The sequence below is a fragment of the Triturus cristatus genome, chromosome 5_2 (assembly GCF_964204655.1).
Source record: "Triturus cristatus chromosome 5_2, aTriCri1.1, whole genome shotgun sequence".
Lineage (NCBI taxonomy): Eukaryota > Metazoa > Chordata > Amphibia > Caudata > Salamandridae > Triturus > Triturus cristatus.
The window spans coordinates 1,096,554,740-1,096,576,569 of NC_140588.1; the positions used below are offsets into that span (position 1 = coordinate 1,096,554,740).

General features: G+C 55.8%; 1 protein-coding gene across 4 annotated transcripts in view; it reads left to right on the forward strand.

Moving 5' to 3' along the window:
* Positions 1 to 21,830, forward strand: part of LOC146829753 (class I histocompatibility antigen, Gogo-C*0203 alpha chain-like) — a 439,978-nt gene that overhangs the window by 414,179 nt on the left and 3,969 nt on the right. For 2 of the 4 annotated variants that reach the window (XM_085608479.1, XM_085608481.1), the window contains 2 exons: positions 284 to 313; positions 9,836 to 9,881. In XM_085608479.1, the coding sequence (XP_085464605.1) occupies positions 284 to 313; positions 9,836 to 9,879 (74 nt within the window). In that variant the 3' untranslated portion in view covers positions 9,880 to 9,881. The remainder of the gene's footprint in view (positions 1 to 283; positions 314 to 9,835; positions 9,882 to 21,830) is intronic. The other 2 variants (XM_085608480.1, XM_085608482.1) reach the window with 1 other exon arrangement.

A 21,830-nucleotide genomic window follows, 5' to 3' on the forward strand; every position in this document is an offset into this window, starting at 1 on the left:
GCAAAAGAGCAAAAGAGGGACTTTCTGACATTTGTTAGAAGCAAAGGGTCCCACTGCTAGGGGTCAGCGTTGCTGATCCATGACGAGCTTATTGTAGGGGGAACTAAGGCTGCTAGAAAGATGGGACTTGTTCCCACTAAAGCTTCATGTAAGATACAACATAGAGCAGACTTGTCTTCCTTGCACCTGTCTGCTGCCCACCTCTCCCAAGACCTGAGAGAGAATGAGCTGTATGACCTCTGTGACCTCTAACCACATACTTACTTGGTGTATTTTCTTTCAGGAGGAAATGAGTACATTGAAGTGAAAACAGGTGAGTGACTTCTGACTTGTTTAAGTTAAACTTCCTAAGGGATCTGAGAGCAGTGAGAAGGCGGCTTGAAATATCTTCACACTGCACCCTCTGTGCCTCCTACATCATTTATGGCACCTTGTGGGTTCATTGTCTGACAGGCCCCTGCTTAGAAGGTGCTTCCAGGCACTATTTATTTACAAAGGTCCATATTCTAACTTGTCTCCTGTGTTTGCTAAAGAGATACATATCTCATACGGTGGGAGAGACGGGGAGCGGTTGTGCGTGGGTGATACTGGGTGACTGGCATGGGTGGGAGCGAGGGGTTGGATGGGGGAAAAGTTTTCATACTGCTTGTTGGAAACAGCCCCCCTCCCACTCCGCAGGGTGGTGGTGGACCTTCCCAACACAATGGGGTAGCTTGGCTCGAGTGGTCAGGAAACAGGCGCAGTGCTAAGCATACAATATACCCATACAATAACCATGCGTGCATCCGTTCCAAAAACGACTCTACACCGTAAAAATTATGAAAATATTCTTTCTTTATCTTTTTCTCTTAGTTGCTGATTGGAAAAATAAATAACAATCACAATATACACATTCTTAAATAGAGCAGGTCAAATAAATATTTGCTGTTTGATGAAATAAATAGGGGTGATCATAAATAACAGGGCATAAATACAAGTGCAATACATACAGTCAATTAAATACTTTGAGGCAATAAATACTGTACCAATAAATACTGTACACCAACAAGTCCTGTGGACCTATAAATATAGTGCAGCAATAAATAGGTAAAAACTCAATAAATACAGTACCCCCAATAAATAATTAAAAGTATACAGCAACACTCATATAATCAGATGACTTTTCAATTCTTAAGGGCTGATTTGGCCCAGGCACAGCTTGTAGGGTGTGGAAGGCTTGGGGGGGCTACTCCCTGGCTGGGACAAGGCTGAGGCCTAAACTGAGGTAGATCAAAGGGGGGAATACCAGTGCCCTGGCTTTCTCTCTCCACACAACCTCTCTAGGATAGTCCCAGTTCACCCCTTGCACAGTCAGGTTGGTTTCAGCACCTCCCTAGCCCCTTAGAGCAGTCTCTCAGGTCTCCACAGGGCCTTAGGCGCCCTCTACTCCACTTACTGCCCTTTTCTGATGTTCCGACGCCGCTGGAGTCGTGTCGACGCCGTGAGGCGGTTCCGGTTCGGTCTCGGCGGCCTCGGCCCAATGTCAGTTCTTTGACGACGCCGGTAGGCGGTTCCGGTCCGATGTCGGTGGCCTCGGTTCGATCTCGACCTCCGATTCGACGGCGTCGGGCAGTCTCTTCACGATGTCGACTTCGGGCGGCTCCGGTCCGATGGCGCTCTCGGCTCCGATGACGTCGGCCGGCCTGGCCTCGGTGTCGACTTCCGGCGACTCCGGGATGCGATCCTCACCCCCGACCTCCGGTGCTCCTCCTCACAGGTTCCGGGCGACTCCGGAGTGCGATCCTCACTCCCGACCTCCGGTGCTCCTCTACCTCGGTCTCCGACGACTCCGGAGGGCGGACTTCACCCTTCCGATGACGCCGCTCACTCGACCTCGGTTCACTTCCTTCTCGACCCTTGGTATTCCTCTCGACCTCCGTCGGCGCCCTCTTACGACCTCAGGCGGCTCCGGGTACGACGTCTGCTACCTCAGTCAGCGCCGCTTCTCCACCTCGGGCTCCAGGTCTTCGGCTACTCGACGCCAGACTCCAGGGAAACCAGTTCTCAGGTCAGAATCTTGCTGCTTTCTTGGTTCTAAGGCCTGTTCCTGCTGTCCAGGTCCTTAGGATGGTTTTCTTCTGACTTCTTCCCACACAGGGCTATAGGCTGGGATCCATCAGTAGGGACAAGTATCAAGGGTGGGTTTATGGACCCCACTCCAGGCACAAGTTTCCACCCCTGCTGCTTCACTCCTTCCTCCTTCACTGTTGTGCTCCTCTCTCTTCACCAGTCAGGTGCCAACTGCCAGCTCCAACTGCCAACTGCCTCTCTTATCCTCCCAACATTCTAAACGGTTTCCAACTGTCACACAGTTCTGGAATCTCCTGGAAGGTTCTGGAAGGTGCTGGTAGGTTCCAGTGGATGCTGGTGATGTCATAGGAGGCCACCATTTTGTGCTTCAGGCCCTCAGACAGAAGTTTCAGGGGTAGCTAAAATGGCTCCCTGAATCTGTAGCAACACGAAAAAGTCTGGTGGTTCCCAAAAAGGAAAAATTCAAACAGGGTTTGAGGCAAAAGTGGGACAAAATAAATAATGATGAGGAGGGACCACCCAAAGGGCTGACAGGTCTAACACGCGTCCCCCCCAGCTGAAAGTGGGGAGAGCTACCCAACCCCTTGGGAGTTCTCATCACTAAGGCGGAAATACCTTGAGAGACCGTCTGCATTGGCGTGGTCCACTCCAGGCCGATGTTCCACCTGAAAGTCCATCCCCTGTAGGGAAATAGACCACCTCAACAACTTGGGATTCTCCCCCTTCATTTGCATCAGCCAACGAAGGGGTCGGTGGTCGGTCTGAACCAGGAAGTGCGAGCCAAACAGGTATGGCCGCAACTTCTTCAGAGCCCATACCACTGCAAAGGCTTCACGCTCTATTGCACTCCACTTCTGTTCCCTGGGAAGTAGTCTCCTGGATAGGAAGACCACGGGTTGATCCAGACCCTCTTCGTTGAGTTGCGATAACACTGCCCCAATGCCATGTTCTGATGCATCTGTCTGGACAATGAACTTCTTGGAAAAGTCTGGGGCCCTTAAGACCGGGGCCTCGCACATGGCTTTCTTCAATTTCTCAAAGGCTTGCTGACAAGCCTCCGTCCAGACTACCCGTCGAGGTTGTTTCTTGGACGTGAGCTCCGTGAGAGGGGCTACGATGGTACCGTACCCCTTCACGAAGCGGCGATAGTAACCCGTGAGGCCCAAAAATGCTCGGACCTCAGTCTGTGTCTTGGGGGGTTCCCAGGCCATGATGGCCTCGATCTTCGCCTGGAGGGGCTGCACCGTTCCCCTACCCACCAAGTGTCCAAGGTACACTACCGACCCCTGCCCGATCTGGCACTTGCTGGCCTTGATCGTCAATCCAGCTTGTCTCAGGGCCTGGAGAACAGCTTGCAGGTGACGCAAGTGATCCTCCCAGCTGTTACTGAAGACGGCTATGTCATCCAGATAAGCAGCAGAGAAACTCTCCATCCCGGTGAGGATCTGGTTTACCAGGCGCTGAAACGTGGCAGGTGCGTTCTTGAGCCCAAAGGGCATCACACAGAACTGGTAGTGGCCATTGGGCGTGGAGAAGGCTGACCTTTCCCTTGCTCCATTAGTCAAAGAGATCTGCCAGTACCCTGAAGTAAGGTCAAAGGTACTTAGATATTGGGCAGCTCCCAGCCGGTCAATTAATTCATCCGCCCGAGGGATCGGATGTGCATCAGTCTTTGTCACTGAATTCAGTCCCCGGTAGTCCACACAGAACCTTAGTTCTGGTTGGGCACCCGGTGGTGCAGCTTTTGGTACTAACACCACCGGACTGGACCAGGGGCTGCTAGAAGGTTCAACCACTCCTAGCTCCAGCATCTTAGTGACTTCACTGTGAATGCTGGCCTTCACCTTGTCTGACATCCGGTAGATCTTGGACTTCACAGGTGGGCTATCTCCTGTGTCCACGTCATGGACGCACAGGTGAGTCCTACCCGGGACAAGGGAGAACAACGAAGAGTACTGCCCCAAGACCTGGCGACAGTCCTCCTGCTGTTCAGGAGTTAGAGATGGGGAGAGAATCACTCCCTCCACCGACCCATCCTTCTCTTGAGACGCAAACAGATCAGGGAGAGGCTCGCTTTCCACGTCCTCCCCTCCGTCAGTCACCATCATCAAGATGACTTCGGGCCTCTCGTGGTGGGGTTTGAGGCGGTTGGCATGCAGCACCCGCAGGGGCTGACGAGGGGTCTTCAGGTCCACCAAGTAGGTAGCCTTACCCTTCTTCTCCAACACCTCAAAGGGTCCTGACCAGCGATCCTGGAGGGCACTAAGCTCTCCTGGTTCGATCACCCACACCTTCTGGCCAGGCTCCAACTCCACCGGGTGAGCGTTGTGGTCATACCCCGCCTTCATCACTGCTTGGCTGGCTTCCAAGTTGTCAGAAGCTTGCTTCCACAACTTAGCCATTTGGCTCCGGAAGGCCAGCATGTAGCTCACCACATCCTGGGGGAGCTTTCTGGGAGTTCTTTCCCATCCGTCTCTCACCAGGTTAAGAGGTCCACGTACAGGGTGCCCATACAGAAGCTCGAAGGGGCTGAAGCCCACTCCCTTCTGTGGCACTTCCCTGTAAGAAAAGAGTAAACAGGGTAGGAGGACGTCCCATTTCCTCCGCAGGCTTTCAGGCAGACTTCTGATCATGCCTTTTAAGGTTTTGTTAAACCTTTCCACCAGACCATTGGTCTGGGGGTGGTAAGGAGTTGTGAACCGGTAGGTCACTCCACACTCCTTCCACATTGCCCGCATATACGCTGACATGAAGTTGGTCCCCCTGTCGGACACAACTTCCTTGGGAAAACCCACTCGGGTAAAGATTCCCATCAGGGCCCTAGCCACAACAGGTGCTGTTATGGTCCTCAGAGGTATTGCCTCTGGGTACCGTGTGGCATGATCCACCAAAACCAGGATAAACCGGTGACCAGCTGTAGTCGGTGGATCTAATGGACCCACAATGTCGATGCCCACCCTTTCAAAGGGGGTGCTAACGACAGGAAGTGGTTCCAGGGGAGCTTTCAGCTTCACCCCTGTTTTCCCACTGGCTTGGCAAGACACACATGTCCGGCAGTAGGTATCGGACGACACTTTCATCTGAGGCCAATAAAAGTGTGGGACAAGACGGGCGAAGGTCTTGTCTTGCCCCAGGTGTCCTGCCAATGGTATCTCGTGAGCCAACTCTAAAAGGAAGGCTCGAAAACGTTGAGGAACTACCAAGGCTCGTGACGATCCATGTAGGGGTGCCTTGGGTTCACTGTAGAGGAGGCCATCCTCCCAGTAAACACTGTAGTTCCCTTCAACGTTCCCTGCTGCCTGGGCTTCGGCCTGTCGCCTCAGCCCCTCAAGGGTAGGGCACTCCCTCTGGCCCTGGCAGAATTCCTCCCTGGACGGGCCTCCCTCCACGTGCCACTCGGCCGGGATGGGTAGGTCCTCCAGGTTGGTAACGTCCCCCTCCGCAGACTCCTGGTCCACCACCTCCGGTGGCCTATCCGTCCTACGGGGTGGAGACGCCGAGGCAGGCTCCTCCTGTCCTCGGTTCTTCCCTTGACTGGCAGCTGGCTGGGCCTTTGTTCCAGGCTCCAGCCGGAATGAACTCCCTCTTCGGGTAGTCGCGGACCTTGTGCTAACACAGGCCCAGTCAGGTGTACCCAGCATCTCGGTGTGAGTCCGGTATTCCACCTCCTTCCAAGCGTTGTGCTCCATATCATTGCCCAGCAGACAATCGACTGGCACGGCAGGGCTTACGGCAACTCGAAGTGAACCTGCAACCCCCCCCCATTCAAAGGGAACCTCGGCCACTGGATAGTGACCTGTTCTGCCGTCAGCCATCGCGGCTGGGTGGAGTACATCGGGAATTACCTGCTCTGGAGACACCAGTTGGCTACGCACCATAGTCATACTGGCTCCTGTGTCTCTCAGAGCCTCCCCTCTTTGGCCGTTGATGGTGATCCACTGCCCATACTTTGCGGTATTTGCGGGCACCTGGATCTTAGGAACCATCTCCCGTTCTCCCAGGGACACTAAAGTGACACCCGCCCACTCCCTTCCCTTAGTTAAGGGCATCTCCTCCCCGAGCACTACACTAGCTACTCCGGGGGGCTTTCCTCCAGTGGGAGGGGGTGATCGTTTCTGACACTTCGGATCTCCTTTATAGTGTCCAACGCCACCGCACTCATAGCAATGGACAACCCTTGGCTGCTGACTCTGGCCAGGATTAGGGTTTCTGGGTGGGTTAGCCTTAGAGGTGAATCCTGTTCCCTTCCCTTGGAAGTTATTTTGGGGGCCTTTGGAGAACTCCTTTTTCTTTTCCCCTCCCTCTTTCTTCTGGGGGGCGCCCTGTCCGGCCTTTTGAGTATCCCCTCCAGTCCCCCTTGTGGACACCCGGGTACTAGCCCAAATGTCCGCCTCCTCAGCAAGCTTCCGGGGGCTGGTCAGCTTGCTATCCACCAGGTGTTGCCGCAGTTCAGGGAAACATTTCTCGAGTAGGTGTTCCTTCAATACTAGGTCAAACAGCTCCTCGTAGTTCCTTACTTCACTGCCCTGAATCCAACCTTCCAGTGCCTTCTTTGCATAGTCCAGGAAGTCCACCCAATTCTGTGTGCCCAGTTTGTGACTACCCCTGAACTTCTGTCTGTACTTTTCAGGTGTTAGTCCAAACTTTCTGATGAGCGCCAGTTTCATGGTGGGGTAGTGGGTCTGCTCATCCTCTTCGAGGGCCAATAAAGCATCCCTACCAGCTGGAGGCATGTACTTATACAATCCCCCTCCCCAGTACTTCACTGGAACCCCATGGGCCCTCAACGAGACCTCATAGGCTGCTAGCCACTTGGCGATGTCATCACCCACCCCATAGCTAGCTACTATGTCCTTTGGCAGGTAAGGTTTGGGTTCCCTGGTGGACTCTTGGTTTTGGCTGCCACCATTAGGAACAGTTGGTGCCCCAATTCTTAGGATCTGAAGCTCTATCTCTTTCAGTCTTATCTCATGAGCCATCCTCTGTTTCTCCGTCTCATGAGCCATCCTCTGTTCCTCCTTCTCCTTCTCCAGCTTTGCTAAATCCCATGTGAGCTGTCTTTTCTCTCTCCGATCTGCTAACTCCACGCTGGATAAGCCCCCACTAGAGACAGTGCTGCCCTTCCTAGAAAGTGTCCTGGGCCCTGCTGACAGGTTCCCCACCTCAGGTTGGTACATCTCAGCCCCCTCGGGGTCAGGCTCTCCATCCCTGTCTTCCTCCTCAGCCTTGCTTTCTCGGCGTGCCTCCCCCCAAGCCCTTAAGCTGGTTTGGAGTGCACCCTTCTTTGCTCCTGGGGGACAGTACACCCCCTCCCGCTGGCAAAACTCCCTGAGTTGGGCCACAGTGTACGTTTCTAAATCTTCCAGTACAAACTCCATCTCGCCCACTCAGGTCAGAGGACAGGTTTTGTGCAGTAACAATGTAGGGTGGTACCTTATATAATACCTCCTCCCACCACCAGAGTAAATTTGGAAAAAACAAAAACCCACAATTAGGAAGGCCGCTGTGAGAAAACTCCCGGTGTAGGCCTATGGACTACCCACAGTTATTGTTGAGTATATGTAGGCACAGCTCTATCCCACCACTGAACACCAATTTATGTTGGAAACAGCCCCCCTCCCACTCCGCAGGGTGGTGGTGGACCTTCCCAACACAATGGGGTAGCTTGGCTCGAGTGGTCAGGAAACAGGCGCAGTGCTAAGCATACAATATACCCATACAATAACCATGCGTGCATCCGTTCCAAAAACGACTCTACACCGTAAAAATTATGAAAATATTCTTTCTTTATCTTTTTCTCTTAGTTGCTGATTGGAAAAATAAATAACAATCACAATATACACATTCTTAAATAGAGCAGGTCAAATAAATATTTGCTGTTTGATGAAATAAATAGGGGTGATCATAAATAACAGGGCATAAATACAAGTGCAATACATACAGTCAATTAAATACTTTGAGGCAATAAATACTGTACCAATAAATACTGTACACCAACAAGTCCTGTGGACCTATAAATATAGTGCAGCAATAAATAGGTAAAAACTCAATAAATACAGTACCCCCAATAAATAATTAAAAGTATACAGCAACACTCATATAATCAGATGACTTTTCAATTCTTAAGGGCTGATTTGGCCCAGGCACAGCTTGCAGGGTGTGGAAGGCTTGGGGGGGCTACTCCCTGGCTGGGACAAGGCTGAGGCCTAAACTGAGGTAGATCAAAGGGGGGAATACCAGTGCCCTGGCTTTCTCTCTCCACACAACCTCTCTAGGATAGTCCCAGTTCACCCCTTGCACAGTCAGGTTGGTTTCAGCACCTTCCTAGCCCCTTAGAGCAGTCTCTCAGGTCTCCACAGGGCCTTAGGCGCCCTCTACTCCACTTACTGCCCTTTTCTGATGTTCCGACGCCGCTGGAGTCGTGTCGACGCCGTGAGGCGGTTCCGGTTCGGTCTCGGCGGCCTCGGCCCAATGTCAGTTCTTTGACGACGCCGGTAGGCGGTTCCGGTCCGATGTCGGTGGCCTCGGTTCGATCTCGACCTCCGATTCGACGGCGTCGGGCAGTCTCTTCACGATGTCGACTTCGGGCGGCTCCGGTCCGATGGCGCTCTCGGCTCCGATGACGTCGGCCGGCCTGGCCTCGGTGTCGACTTCCGGCGACTCCGGGGTGCGATCCTCACCCCCGACCTCCGGTGCTCCTCCTCACAGGTTCCGGGCGACTCCGGAGTGCGATCCTCACTCCCGACCTCCGGTGCTCCTCTACCTCGGTCTCCGACGACTCCGGAGGGCGGACTTCACCCTTCCGATGACGCCGCTCACTCGACCTCGGTTCACTTCCTTCTCGACCCTTGGTATTCCTCTCGACCTCCGTCGGCGCCCTCTTACGACCTCAGGCGGCTCCGGGTACGACGTCTGCTACCTCAGTCAGCGCCGCTTCTCCACCTCGGGCTCCAGGTCTTCGGCTACTCGACGCCAGACTCCAGGGAAACCAGTTCTCAGGTCAGAATCTTGCTGCTTTCTTGGTTCTAAGGCCTGTTCCTGCTGTCCAGGTCCTTAGGATGGTTTTCTTCTGACTTCTTCCCACACAGGGCTATAGGCTGGGATCCATCAGTAGGGACAAGTATCAAGGGTGGGTTTATGGACCCCACTCCAGGCACAAGTTTCCACCCCTGCTGCTTCACTCCTTCCTCCTTCACTGTTGTGCTCCTCTCTCTTCACCAGTCAGGTGCCAACTGCCAGCTCCAACTGCCAACTGCCTCTCTTATCCTCCCAACATTCTAAACGGTTTCCAACTGTCACACAGTTCTGGAATCTCCTGGAAGGTTCTGGAAGGTGCTGGTAGGTTCCAGTGGATGCTGGTGATGTCATAGGAGGCCACCATTTTGTGCTTCAGGCCCTCAGACAGAAGTTTCAGGGGTAGCTAAAATGGCTCCCTGAATCTGTAGCAACACGAAAAAGTCTGGTGGTTCCCAAAAAGGAAAAATTCAAACAGGGTTTGAGGCAAAAGTGGGACAAAATAAATAATGATGAGGAGGGACCACCCAAAGGGCTGACAGGTCTAACACTGCTTATAAATTTCATGGGTGTATTATTGAATTCTATAATGTTGCTGAGTACTGGCAGTACTTAATGTGCTGGTGCGGGAACGTGCCATTGTTGCCCTACTGTTGCTGAATTGTTAAGTTGCAAAAAACACAAATAAAGACTAAAAAAAGAGACATATCCACACTGGAAGCAGCAGTCTCACACTCTCTTGTCTTTGCAGACCCAGCTCCTGGGGACTCTTCGTCCAGCCAGTGCTCTGCTTAAAGGTAGGTCCCGGGCGCACTCCGAGGGACATAAGTTACTCATTTATAACAATAATCTTCTTGTTTGTTTCAGCTTCAGTGGTTAAAGTATGACTACAATATCTACTTGTGAAATGTGCACCTAGGAGTGTATGACAGTAACGTTTGCCATCTGTATCCATTGGGCGACTCCAGGCTTTTGATGAGGCTTTCGACAGGGCGGGTTTGTATTCCTAGTACTCCCCGGGTGGCGTATATTCTCTGCGTAAACATGTTCATGTGGCATGCATTCTTTGTCATTGCATGCACACGGCTGGAAGCCGGGGAGAGCAGAAGATGAATAGGTGGTACGAATGGGAGGGACCCTTGACGATTGTTTGACTACAGGGCTGTTGGACAGGCCACACGAAGGGCTTGCTCCCTCCCCGCATGACAGGGCCCAAGCCCCGGCCCGCCAGGCGTGACCCACGAAAATCACCCGTACCCTGTCTCCCGACGGAACTCCTACCCTCGGACCTCCATGTATCACGGACCCCAGCCACCACCGGCTCCCCCGGCCGGGTCAAGCCGCCATCTTGGGCCCTGCGCCACGAGGCCGCGTGGCCTTCACCCGACCCTAACCCTGGGCCTGGCCGGCCCCGACATCCCGGCACCACCATCCACCCAGGAGGTGAGCGGACCACTTGGCAGGTCAATGGGGGAACGAAGCGTCAAGGGCTCTCCCCCGCCGGGTGCCGATCGCCTCCAGCTCCCCCAGGCGCTGGCTCCACCCCCTGCTGGGTGTCTGGACACCTTCATCCCGGACCCCCCGACCTCCAAGTGCGAGGGTCCGGACATCAAAGGGCGCCTGCCCTATAACTGGGGCACCTCCGGAGCAGGAAGGCAGTTGTATCCTGGAGTCGAGAGACACCGAGAGAACTCAGCCTTGACGGACTACTGGCGCTGCCGTAGCACTATCTTGCGAACTATCGTCCTGCCTGCTGGCGCTGCCGCGGCCTTCTGCAACCTCCATCCTCGTCGGGACCTGCTGGCGCTGCCGCGGCCCGTTGCTACGACCAACTTCCCGGGACCTGCTGGCGCTGCCGCGGCCCGTTGCTACGACCATCTTCACCGGGACCTGCTGGCGCTGCCGCGGACCGTACATCGACCATCTTCGTCGGGACCTGCTGGCGCTGCCGCGGCTCGTTGCTACGACCATCTTCACCAGGACCTGCTGGCGCTGCCGCGGACCGTGTATCGACCATCTCTACCGGGACCTGCTGGCGCTGCCGCGGCCCGTACCGACTAAATCCACCAAGCTCGAGGATTGTGAGCTACCCCCCAGACCATCTCAATTACCAGACTGGTAACCAAACTGTCCCGCTACCCCCCTTTTCCTACCTTGAGAGACTCGAATAGAGGGGACCCCTGAGTCCAGACCTCCTTGTACCATTTCATCGTACCTTAAGAAGTGCTTATAAAGAACGCTAAACCTTATCCTTGTGTGGTATCTGTCTGTGGGGGGGGGAAGTTATTTGTCTGTACGATCGCTGGAGACGGCTCTCCCCGGAGACCTCTCCCCCTGTCCTCGGCCGACCCTCCCGGTCCGTCTAACATTGGTGGCCAGCGGCGCGATCCGAATCAACGCGTAATCGTACAGAGAGTAGCTCACCCCACGACAAAACTACGATGTCAGCCAAAGATAGCAGCTCCGCTGAAAAATTCCAAATGGATAAGTTGGAAGAATATAGCCACCGCGAACTTAAACAATTCTGCATGGAACTAGGCATTGCTACCACCGGCCTAAGTACCAAAGACGATTTAAAGAGCGCCCTTGAGTCATGGACAGAAAATGGGGTTACCGGACCCCCCGCCCAAAACAGTGTCGCACCAGAGGGGAACGCCACAGCTCCCGAGGAGCGGGGAACGGGCCTCTCGCAGGAGGAGATCCAAGAAAGAGAAAGAACCCGATTACACGAGTTGGAAATGGCACGACTCAAGATGGACGGTGAACTCAAGTTAGCCGAGCAGAAACTAAATCTAGAGCATATGCGGCTCCGAGAAGAACGAGAAGAAAAGCAGAGACAGAGAGAGCTTGAGGAAAAAAGAATCACACTCGAACACGAGCGCAAACTGGCGGAAATAGAACTTCGGAAACAGAATAAAGAACCGGGGGCGCCTGAGCGACCGCACACCCCGGGGCCAACCGAGAAAAAAGTCCACATCCCCAAGGATGTTGTCCGAGAGTATGGCCGAGAAGACGACATCCAACAGTGGTTCAAAGCCTACGAGATCGCCATGACCTCCCACCGGATCGACCGGAGTGATTGGGGAGCCGGATTATGGGGGAGGTTCGTCAACGAAGGTCGCGATGCCCTGTTGCAGCTCCCCGATCACCAAATGTCGTCCTACGACCACATGAAGGCTGCCCTCCTCACCCGCTACGGCCTCACACCTGAGATGTACCGCCAGAGGTTCAGAGACTGCACCCGGATCCCGGGTACAACTTGGGTGGAGTACGTTAACTACTTCAGCCGAGCCTTCGAGGGTTGGATCAAGGGGAGCCATGTCACGACCTACGAACAACTCTTTAACCTTATGGTATGGGAACACCTGTCGAACAACTGTTTCGTCGAGCTCAGGCAGCACCTCCTCGACAGTAAGCTGACTGACCCCCGGCAACTCGCTGCTGAAGCTGACCGATGGGAAAGCACCCGAGTGGGCCGGAGAGGGCCACACGAGCAAAACCGAAGCAACCAAGGCCAGCACCGTCCTCGGGGAGGAGGAGGAGGCCAGGGGCGAGGGAGAGACACCCTACCGGCAACACCCGTGGCCAGCACCCCACCTCCGGCCGGCCGGGGCAACCCCCCAATGCGTCCTGGGTACCGAGCCAACGTCAAGTGCCACCGATGCCAGCGAGTAGGCCACTACGCCAATGACCCGAGCTGCCCGCAGAACCAAACGCCCAAGCCCCGCCAGGTAGCTGCCGCCGCCCTGGGGGAAGCGCAACCATCAGAGGAACACGAAGAGTATGAGCCGGCCCAGCAAGAGTGGGAACCGGCCGCCATGGTTCTGGCGTGCCTAGGGGGAAAAGACATGGTCCCGCGGGCTCCCCTACCCGCTAACACCAGGAAATACGGTCAGTGGGTGACCATTAATGGACATCGGGCCGAGGCCTTGCGTGACACAGGCGCCAGTGTGACAGCCGTCCGCTGTCACCTGGTGAAGCCCGAGCAGATCCTGCCGAACATTCTCTGCCCCGTCCGCTCAGCCGACAATTCTGAAAGTCTGTGTCAAATGGCCTGCGTCCCATTCGAATGGGGAGGGGTCGCCGGCCTGTTGAAAGTGACGGTCCGGGATGATGCCCCCGTGGACTGCCTCCTGGGGAATGACCTCGAGAGTTCCCCATGGGCCACCGTAGAGAGAAGAGAGCACCTGGGGATGCTGGGCCTCCCGGACTGGGCCTGCATCACCACCCGGTCCATGGCCGCCCGGGCCGTCCCCCGATCAGAAGAACCGGAAGGGCCAGCACCTCCGCCCCCGGTCGCCCCAGTAGGAGACAGCGACGAGGCCGACCCCACGGAACCGACGACCGAAGGGGATGCGCCCCCCCCCCGGACTTTCCCGGCCTGGCCCAGTGGCGTCAAGAAGGGGGGCCCACCCAAGAACAGTTCCGCCAGGAACAAAAGACCTGCCCCTCCCTCGAGGGACTCCGCCAACAAGCCAGCGCCCAGAGCGCCGGGGACTCCACCGGCTCTCACTGGGTCTACTGGGATAACGACCTGCTATACAGCGAACAAAGAATCGCGGAGCTAGGGGCAGGTCGAGTGCTGGTGGTACCTCTCCGCTTCAGAGACTTCCTGCTCAACCTGGCCCACGATGTCCCCCTGGCTGGACACCTGGGCCAGGACAAAACTTACAGTCGCCTAGTGACCCACTTTTTCTGGCCGAAGATGAGGAACGACGTCCTGAACCACTGCCGGTCCTGCCCCACGTGCCAAGCCAGCGGGAAGAGTGGCCGTAAGCTGAAAGCCCCTCTGCAACCCTTCCCAGTGGTCACCACCCCGTTCGAGAGGGTCGGAATAGACATTGTGGGGCCCCTGGACCCCCGCACGGCACAAGGACACAGGTTCATCCTGGTACTGGTGGACCACGCCACCCGCTACCCCGAGGCGGTGCCCCTACGAACTGTGACAGCTCCGGTGGTTGGCCGGGCCCTGATGGGGATCTTCTCCCGGGTGGGCTTCCCCCGAGAAGTCGTCAGCGACCGAGGCACGAACTTCATCTCCAAATACATGAAGTCCCTCTGGCAACAATGTGGGGTCACCTACAGATTCACAACCCCCTATCACCCCCAAGGGAACGGGCTAGTGGAGCGCTTCAACCGCACTCTCAAGGGGATGATTGGGGGATTGGAAGAGCCCCTCCGTCGCCAGTGGGATGTACTCCTCCCGTGCCTCCTCTTCGCCTACCGAGAAGTTCCCCAGAAGTCCCTCGGTTTTAGCCCTTTCGAGCTCCTGTACGGGCACCCTGTGCGAGGGCCCCTCAGCCTAGTCAAAGAAGGTTGGGAGGTGGCCCCCCTAAAGACCCCTCCAGACGTCTTCAAGTACCTCCTGGCCCTACGCAATCAGACCCGGCGCTTCCGGGAGATGGCCAAGGCGAACCTCGAGGCCAGCCAGGAGGACATGAAGAGATGGTATGATCATAATGCCTCCTCCGTCGAGTTCGAGCCTGGTCAGCAAGTATGGGTGATGTCCCCCACCGAACCATGTGCCTTGCAAGATAAGTGGACAGGGCCCTTCAAAGTGGTCGAGCGCAAAAGCCCCGTCACTTACCTCATCGACATGGGGACCCCCCGGAACCCCCTTCGGGTCCTCCACACCAACAGACTCAAACCACACTTTGTGCGCTCAGAACTCAGCCTCCTGATGGCTACGGACAGCGGGGCCGAGGAAGACTCCGAACCCCTCCCGGATCTCCTGAAGACTCAGGAGAAGGACGGTTCCGTGGACGGGGTCCGGCTCTCTGATGCCCTCACCCCGGAGCAACGCCAGGGCTGCCGGGACCTCCTGCTGCGGTTCGCCACACTGTTCTCCCTCACCCCCGGGGTCACCCCTTGGTGTTTGCACGACGTGGACACCGGGGACAGTCCCCCTATCCGACACCGGGCCTACCGCGTACCAGATCGGGTACGGGCCTGCATACAAGAGGAAGTGGCCAGAATGCTCACGATCGGGGTCATCGAGCCCTCGGACAGTCCCTGGGCCAGCCCGGTTGTATTAGTCCCCAAAGCCGCTGCCCCCGGCACCACACCTGAACTGAGATTCTGCGTCGACTACCGGGGCTTGAACGCTGTCACCCGGACCGACGCTCACCCTATCCCACGAGCGGACGAATTGATCGACCGGCTGGGGGCCGCCCGCTACCTCAGTATCTTTGACCTCACAGCGGGCTACTGGCAGATCGGTCTCACACCCCGGGCTCAGGAACGGTCAGCCTTCTCTACCCCCGATGGCCACTACCAATTCAAGGTCATGCCCTTCGGCATGAAGAACGCCCCCGCCACGTTTCAACGCCTGGTGAACCAGGTCTTGGCGGGGCTCGAAGAATTCAGCGCTGCCTACCTGGACGATATCGCTGTATACAGCCGCCACTGGTCCGACCACCTCCTCCACCTCCAAGAGGTCCTACAGGCCCTCCAGCGGGCCGGCCTCACGATCAAGGCCGGCAAATGCCAGATTGGTCAAGGGTCCGTGACCTACCTTGGGCACCAAGTGGGAAGCGGGCTGGTGGCCCCGCTGCAACTTAAGATTGCTGCCATCCAGTCCTGGCAGCCCCCCGTCACCCAGACCGAGGTCCGAGCCTTCTTGGGGCTCACCGGCTACTACCGACGGTTCGTAAAGGACTACGGCAGCATCGTGGGGCCCCTCACGGGTCTCACGTCCAAAAACCAACCAAAGCGGATTAACTGGACCCCCGATTGTCAAGCGGCCTTCGAGAAGCTGAAGGCCGCCCTGTGCACCGCCCCTGTGCTCCAGGCCCCCGATTACAGTCGGGAATTCATGGTACAGACAGACGCCTCCGACCACGGCATCGGAGCGGTTCTTTCCCAATTGAACCCCGAAGGTCATGACCAGCCGGTGGCCTTCATCAGCCGACGTCTCCTGGCCCGAGAACAGCGCTGGAGCACAATTGAGAGGGAGGCCTTCGCAGTGGTGTGGGCCCTCAAAAAGCTCCGGCCCTATCTCTTCGGTACCCACTTCCGGGTACAAACCGACCATCGACCCCTGCAATGGCTGATGCAGATGCGGGGGGAGAACCCAAAACTATTGCGCTGGTCCATCTCCCTGCAGGGAATGGACTTCACCGTGGAGCACCGACCGGGCCAAGACCACGCCAACGCAGATGGCCTGTCACGCTTTTTCCGCCTCGACGAGGAGAGTCCCCAAGAAGATGGGTGACTCTCCCCGCCTTCAGCTGGGGGGGACGCATGTTGGACAGGCCACACGAAGGGCTTGCTCCCTCCCCGCATGACAGGGCCCAAGCCCCGGCCCGCCAGGCGTGACCCACGAAAATCACCCGTACCCCGTCTCCCGACGGAACTCCTACCCTCGGACCTCCATGTATCACGGACCCCAGCCACCACCGGCTCCCCCGGCCGGGTCAAGCCGCCATCTTGGGCCCTGCGCCACGAGGCCGCGTGGCCTTCACCCGACCCTAACCCTGGGCCTGGCCGGCCCCGACATCCCGGCACCACCATCCACCCAGGAGGTGAGCGGACCACTTGGCAGGTCAATGGGGGAACGAAGCGTCAAGGGCTCTCCCCCGCCGGGTGCCGATCGCCTCCAGCTCCCCCAGGCGCTGGCTCCACCCCCTGCTGGGTGTCTGGACACCTTCATCCCGGACCCCCCGACCTCCAAGTGCGAGGGTCCGGACATCAAAGGGCGCCTGCCCTATAACTGGGGCACCTCCGGAGCAGGAAGGCAGTTGTATCCTGGAGTCGAGAGACACCGAGAGAACTCAGCCTTGACGGACTACTGGCGCTGCCGTAGCACTATCTTGCGAACTATCGTCCTGCCTGCTGGCGCTGCCGCGGCCTTCTGCAACCTCCATCCTCGTCGGGACCTGCTGGCGCTGCCGCGGCCCGTTGCTGCGACCAACTTCCCGGGACCTGCTGGCGCTGCCGCGGCCCGTTGCTACGACCATCTTCACCGGGACCTGCTGGCGCTGCCGCGGACCGTACATCGACCATCTTCGTCGGGACCTGCTGGCGCTGCCGCGGCTCGTTGCTACGACCATCTTCACCAGGACCTGCTGGCGCTGCCGCGGACCGTGTATCGACCATCTCTACCGGGACCTGCTGGCGCTGCCGCGGCCCGTACCGACTAAATCCACCAAGCCCGAGGATTGTGAGCTACCCCCCAGACCATCTCAATTACCAGACTGGTAACCAGACTGTCCCGCTACCCCCCTTTTCCTACCTTGAGAGACTCGAATAGAGGGGACCCCTGAGTCCAGACCTCCTTGTACCATTTCATCGTACCTTAAGAAGTGCTTATAAAGAACGCTAAACCTTATCCTTGTGTGGTATCTGTCTGTGGGGGGGGGAAGTTATTTGTCTGTACGATCGCTGGAGACGGCTCTCCCCGGAGACCTCTCCCCCTGTCCTCGGCCGACCCTCCCGGTCCGTCTAACAAGGGCCAACCCCCCACATCGCCCGAGGGGTAATATTTACCCAGTAAGAGGGTACGGTTTGTACTGGCAAGTATAAAACTGCCTTGGGCACGCCTTGACTTAGAATGCATACCACATGAAAATACGTCACCAGGGGAGTACTAGAAAAAAAACACCCTGACCAAAGCCCAGGACTTACTAGGCCAGTAGTGTACGGCTGAAACATGTTGACGAATTGAGGGGTCAAAGGACCATCATATCCTCAGTCCCCTTTATAGTTATTTTTTAATCTTTCCCATCCACCCACTAATAATGGATGAGGAATTTTCATTTGTTCGAGGCATGTGGGCTGCTGAATTCATATCTGTGCATAGATCGCCGCCTAGTGTTGGGTCCGGATGTTTGCACGTTGTTGTCCTGGAAGAGTCTTCGAAGTATCACGAGATAGGTGACTCCTCCCCTGGACCACAGTGCGCATGGGCATCCTCTCCATCCTTAGATAGTTTTTTTCCGCCATTGGGTTCGGATGTGCTTATCTTAGCTCAAGTTAGGAAAATTCAGTTTAAGGCCAAAAGGCCTTTAGTTATCGTCGGTATTGTTCCCGTTCGGTATCGACCAGTTTCTTTAGTGCTTTAGCACCTTCTTCCAGCTTTTCGGATCAGTTTGGTCCGACCATCGAACTTCCATCGACGATGGAATCGAGGACTCCATTCAAACGGTGTCCTTTATGCCACGCGAAATACCCACACATCGACGTCCACCCGGTATGCAACAAATGTCTCTCACCGGACCACGATGAGTCGAAATGTATGGCCTGTGCCCGATTCCGATCGAAGAAGACTCTCCGGAATCGACGGGCGGCGAGATTAGAGGCGCAGCAATCGGCGCCTGCCCCGGCCAACATCTTTAGCACCGAAGACGAGGACGCCGAGAGCGTGGAAGAAGTAGACTCCAGCCCCGCTTCCGAACACGATTCCCGATCGGAAGACGACGATGAGGTGCTTTTTCAAAGGGAATAAGTCATCGACGAGCTAGGAGACCACGATGAGGCCTTCGGGGCCGAAGAAGATAGCTCTAGCGAGGAGCTAGGCCCACCCGTCGATACGGAGGCCGACAAAATGCGTCATCATGCGGCTCAGGTCGAAAGATCGCCTTCGGGCCTTACCCGAGATCAATCTCAAAGTTCTTCGGCCCCGCCTTCAGGCCCGGCCTCGAACATTCCACAAGAGCCATTATTACCAAAAACGACTGGATTCCCTTCAGCGAAACCGAAACCAATCGTCGCACCAGTTCCACCGAAACCAAAAGTGAAACTGGTTGTAATCGGCTCGAAGGCCTCGAAGCCCTCCACTCCTTCGACGCCAGCAAAGGCCATCTGCCCCGAACGCAGTAAAAGGGATTTCGGCGCCGAACTCACTGCAGCGGATATCGGTGCCGACCCCAAGAAAAAGGCCCTTGGTCCACACAAGGCGCCTCGGCCTCTGGCACCGAAGCCGTCGGCCCCGACCACCAAAGTCAAAGTGGCCACCCCGTCTGCGTCGACGTCGAAGACAGCGGCGCCCACCAAGTCGTCGACTCCAACGACCGTTGATGCCTCTCTTCGGATCGATGACCCCATGGCTCCAAAGCAGTCGACGCCTACCTCCAAGGTGCCGACCGGTTCCAAAGAGCCTTCTGCGTTCTCCGTGCAACAGGTCGCGGCATCGTTGCAACGCATCAGGGAACGGGCAGCCCTCCGCTCCACGTCGGGCCCCGACACGCACAAGACTCCGAAAGCACCCTCGGCACCGACCAACATCACGTTTGGCTTGCCGCCGTCCACGGCGCCGAAGATGTTCGAGATCCGGACACGTGTCCGCCAGACACAGTCCCCATCCACTGGACACACAGATTTTGAGCCTTCACAGCCACAATTCATCGACGCCAACACTGGTAGACTGATGCTCCGCAAGCAGAAAATCACGCCAGAAAGGGGATTGGACTCTTACAGAATCCCTCTCAAGCACAAATTGCCAGCAGGTTCGGAGCCAGTGCTTCATGAACGCTTTCAACCCTCCCATCAGGATCCCCAGTCCTTTTCTCCTACGCCTTCAGAGACAGACGCAATAGAGGACTTAGTGGGGGATGATACCACCTACCCTGGGGATGTCGATCCTGATGAGCATCTGCAAGACCCAGATCAGGCATGGGATGACCCTACAGACCAGGGTAGCGCGCCAGATACCCATGACACGCAGCTTTACAGCACAAAGACATCTCCCACAGAGGACACTGCTGCCTTCAATGCCCTCATTGAGCGGGCTGCTGCCAATCATGGAGTAGAACTCCATTCTGACACTGTCAAAGAAGACTTCTTTGTGGACACTTTCGCCTCTTCCGAAAGAACTGTCAAAACTCTGCCCATGTTGAAAGGAGTTCTCAAACCTGCAAAAGACATTTTTAAGGAAACAACCAGGGCACGGGTGCTAAACCCCAGGATTGAAAAGAATACAAGCCTGCACCCGGAGACCCTATGTACATTAGGGGCCAGTTACCTTTGGACTCCATGGTGGTTGCTAATGCTCGCAAAAGAGCCCACTCACAAACAACAGGTGATGCTCCTCCCCCAGACAAGGAGTCCAAAGTGCTGGAGACATCAGGCAAAAGGATTGCAGCGCAAGCAGCAAACATCTGGCGCATTGCCAACACACAGGCACTCCTGGCCCGTTATGATCGGTCCCACTACGACACACTAGAATCACTACTCCAACATTTGCCAGATGAATATAAAGAGGCAGCGGAGCTCCTCACCAGAGAGGGACAACTCCTTACCAATGCATCCATCAAGTGCGCCCTGGATGCTGCCGACACAGCGGCAAGGGCAATCAACACAAGCGTCATGCTGAGACGACACGCATGGTTGAGAATCTCAGGCTTCAAGCCGGAGATTCAGAACAACATCCTAAATCAACCAGTCAACCCCGACTACTTATTCGGCCCTGAAGTTGACACTACCCTCGAGAAAATTAAGAAAGACACTGACACTGCGAAATCAATGGGGGCTCTGCAGACACAGCAGTTTCGTAGTGGCTCCTTTCGTCGCCCGGGAATAGAGGAGCAGCTAGAGGTCAGGGGTCACAGCAGCAATACTCTAAAGGGGGCACACAGAGTACCTACGATAAAACCAACAGAGGTGGATATCGTGGCTCCAGCACCAAGGGCAGAGGACGTGGTTACGGCAACACCAGGTCCTCCCCCAAAAACAAACAGTGACGCCCTCTCCCTTCCCCCCGACCACATAACACCTGTCGGGGGGAGACTCCAGCAGTTCCTGTCCGCGTGGAAAACCATCACCACAGACAGGTGGGTCAGGGACATTATCCAGCACGGTTACTGTCTCGAATTAACGTCCACTCCACCCAACATACCGCCAAAGCACCGTCCTATGTCCGTAGAGCACTTGGCATTATTGCAGCAGGAAGTGCTAAGTATGCTGCAAAAAGGTGCAATAGAGGTCGTGCCCATCGACCAGCAGGGGACAGGAGTGTACTCTCTGTACTTCTTAATCCCAAAAAAAGACGGGTCGCTCAGACCTATACTAGACCTGAGACCCCTCAACCGATACATTCTCTCAGAGCATTTCCATATGCTCACCCTACAGCAGGTTCTCCCGCTACTCAGTCAGGGAGACTTCCTAGCCACACTGGACCTCAAAGATGCGTATTTCCACATACCCATCACACAGGAAATATCTCAGGTTCACTATTCAGGGACATCACTATCAATTCAAAGTTCTCCCCTTCGGAGTGACAACAGCACCCAGGGTTTTCACCAAGTTCCTAGCTACGGTGGCTGCACATCTACGGAGACAACACATTCACGTCTACCCTTACCTTATTCTACATCAGAATGCCCAAGTAGTTCAGGCACCAACCATTAAGGTGAACCCAAATTATTTTCCGACCAGTCCTCCGAATAGAGTCAAAACTAATTGATGCTACTGGAGTGAACATGTTCTCTTAGAACATCTTTGCACTTAGAGCTCTCAACACAGTAAGCCTCTTGGGTGAGTACACCCATGCTTTGTAAGACCTGGCCAGCAAGATCTTACCAGCTGTCCAGAAGACCTCATGACTTAGTTGGATAACGTGATACAAGATGACCAGGACATGGCCTAGATTGTTCTGCATGCCATCCTGGATACTGCAGGCTGCTTTGGTAAAGTTGTTGACACCGGTGTCTTGCTTAGAATGTACACCCCAATGACATCAACCAGGTTTTCAGGAGATGTACAAGCGTCCCTACTGGATTTGCCTTTTGAAGCATCTCGGTTGTTTGAGA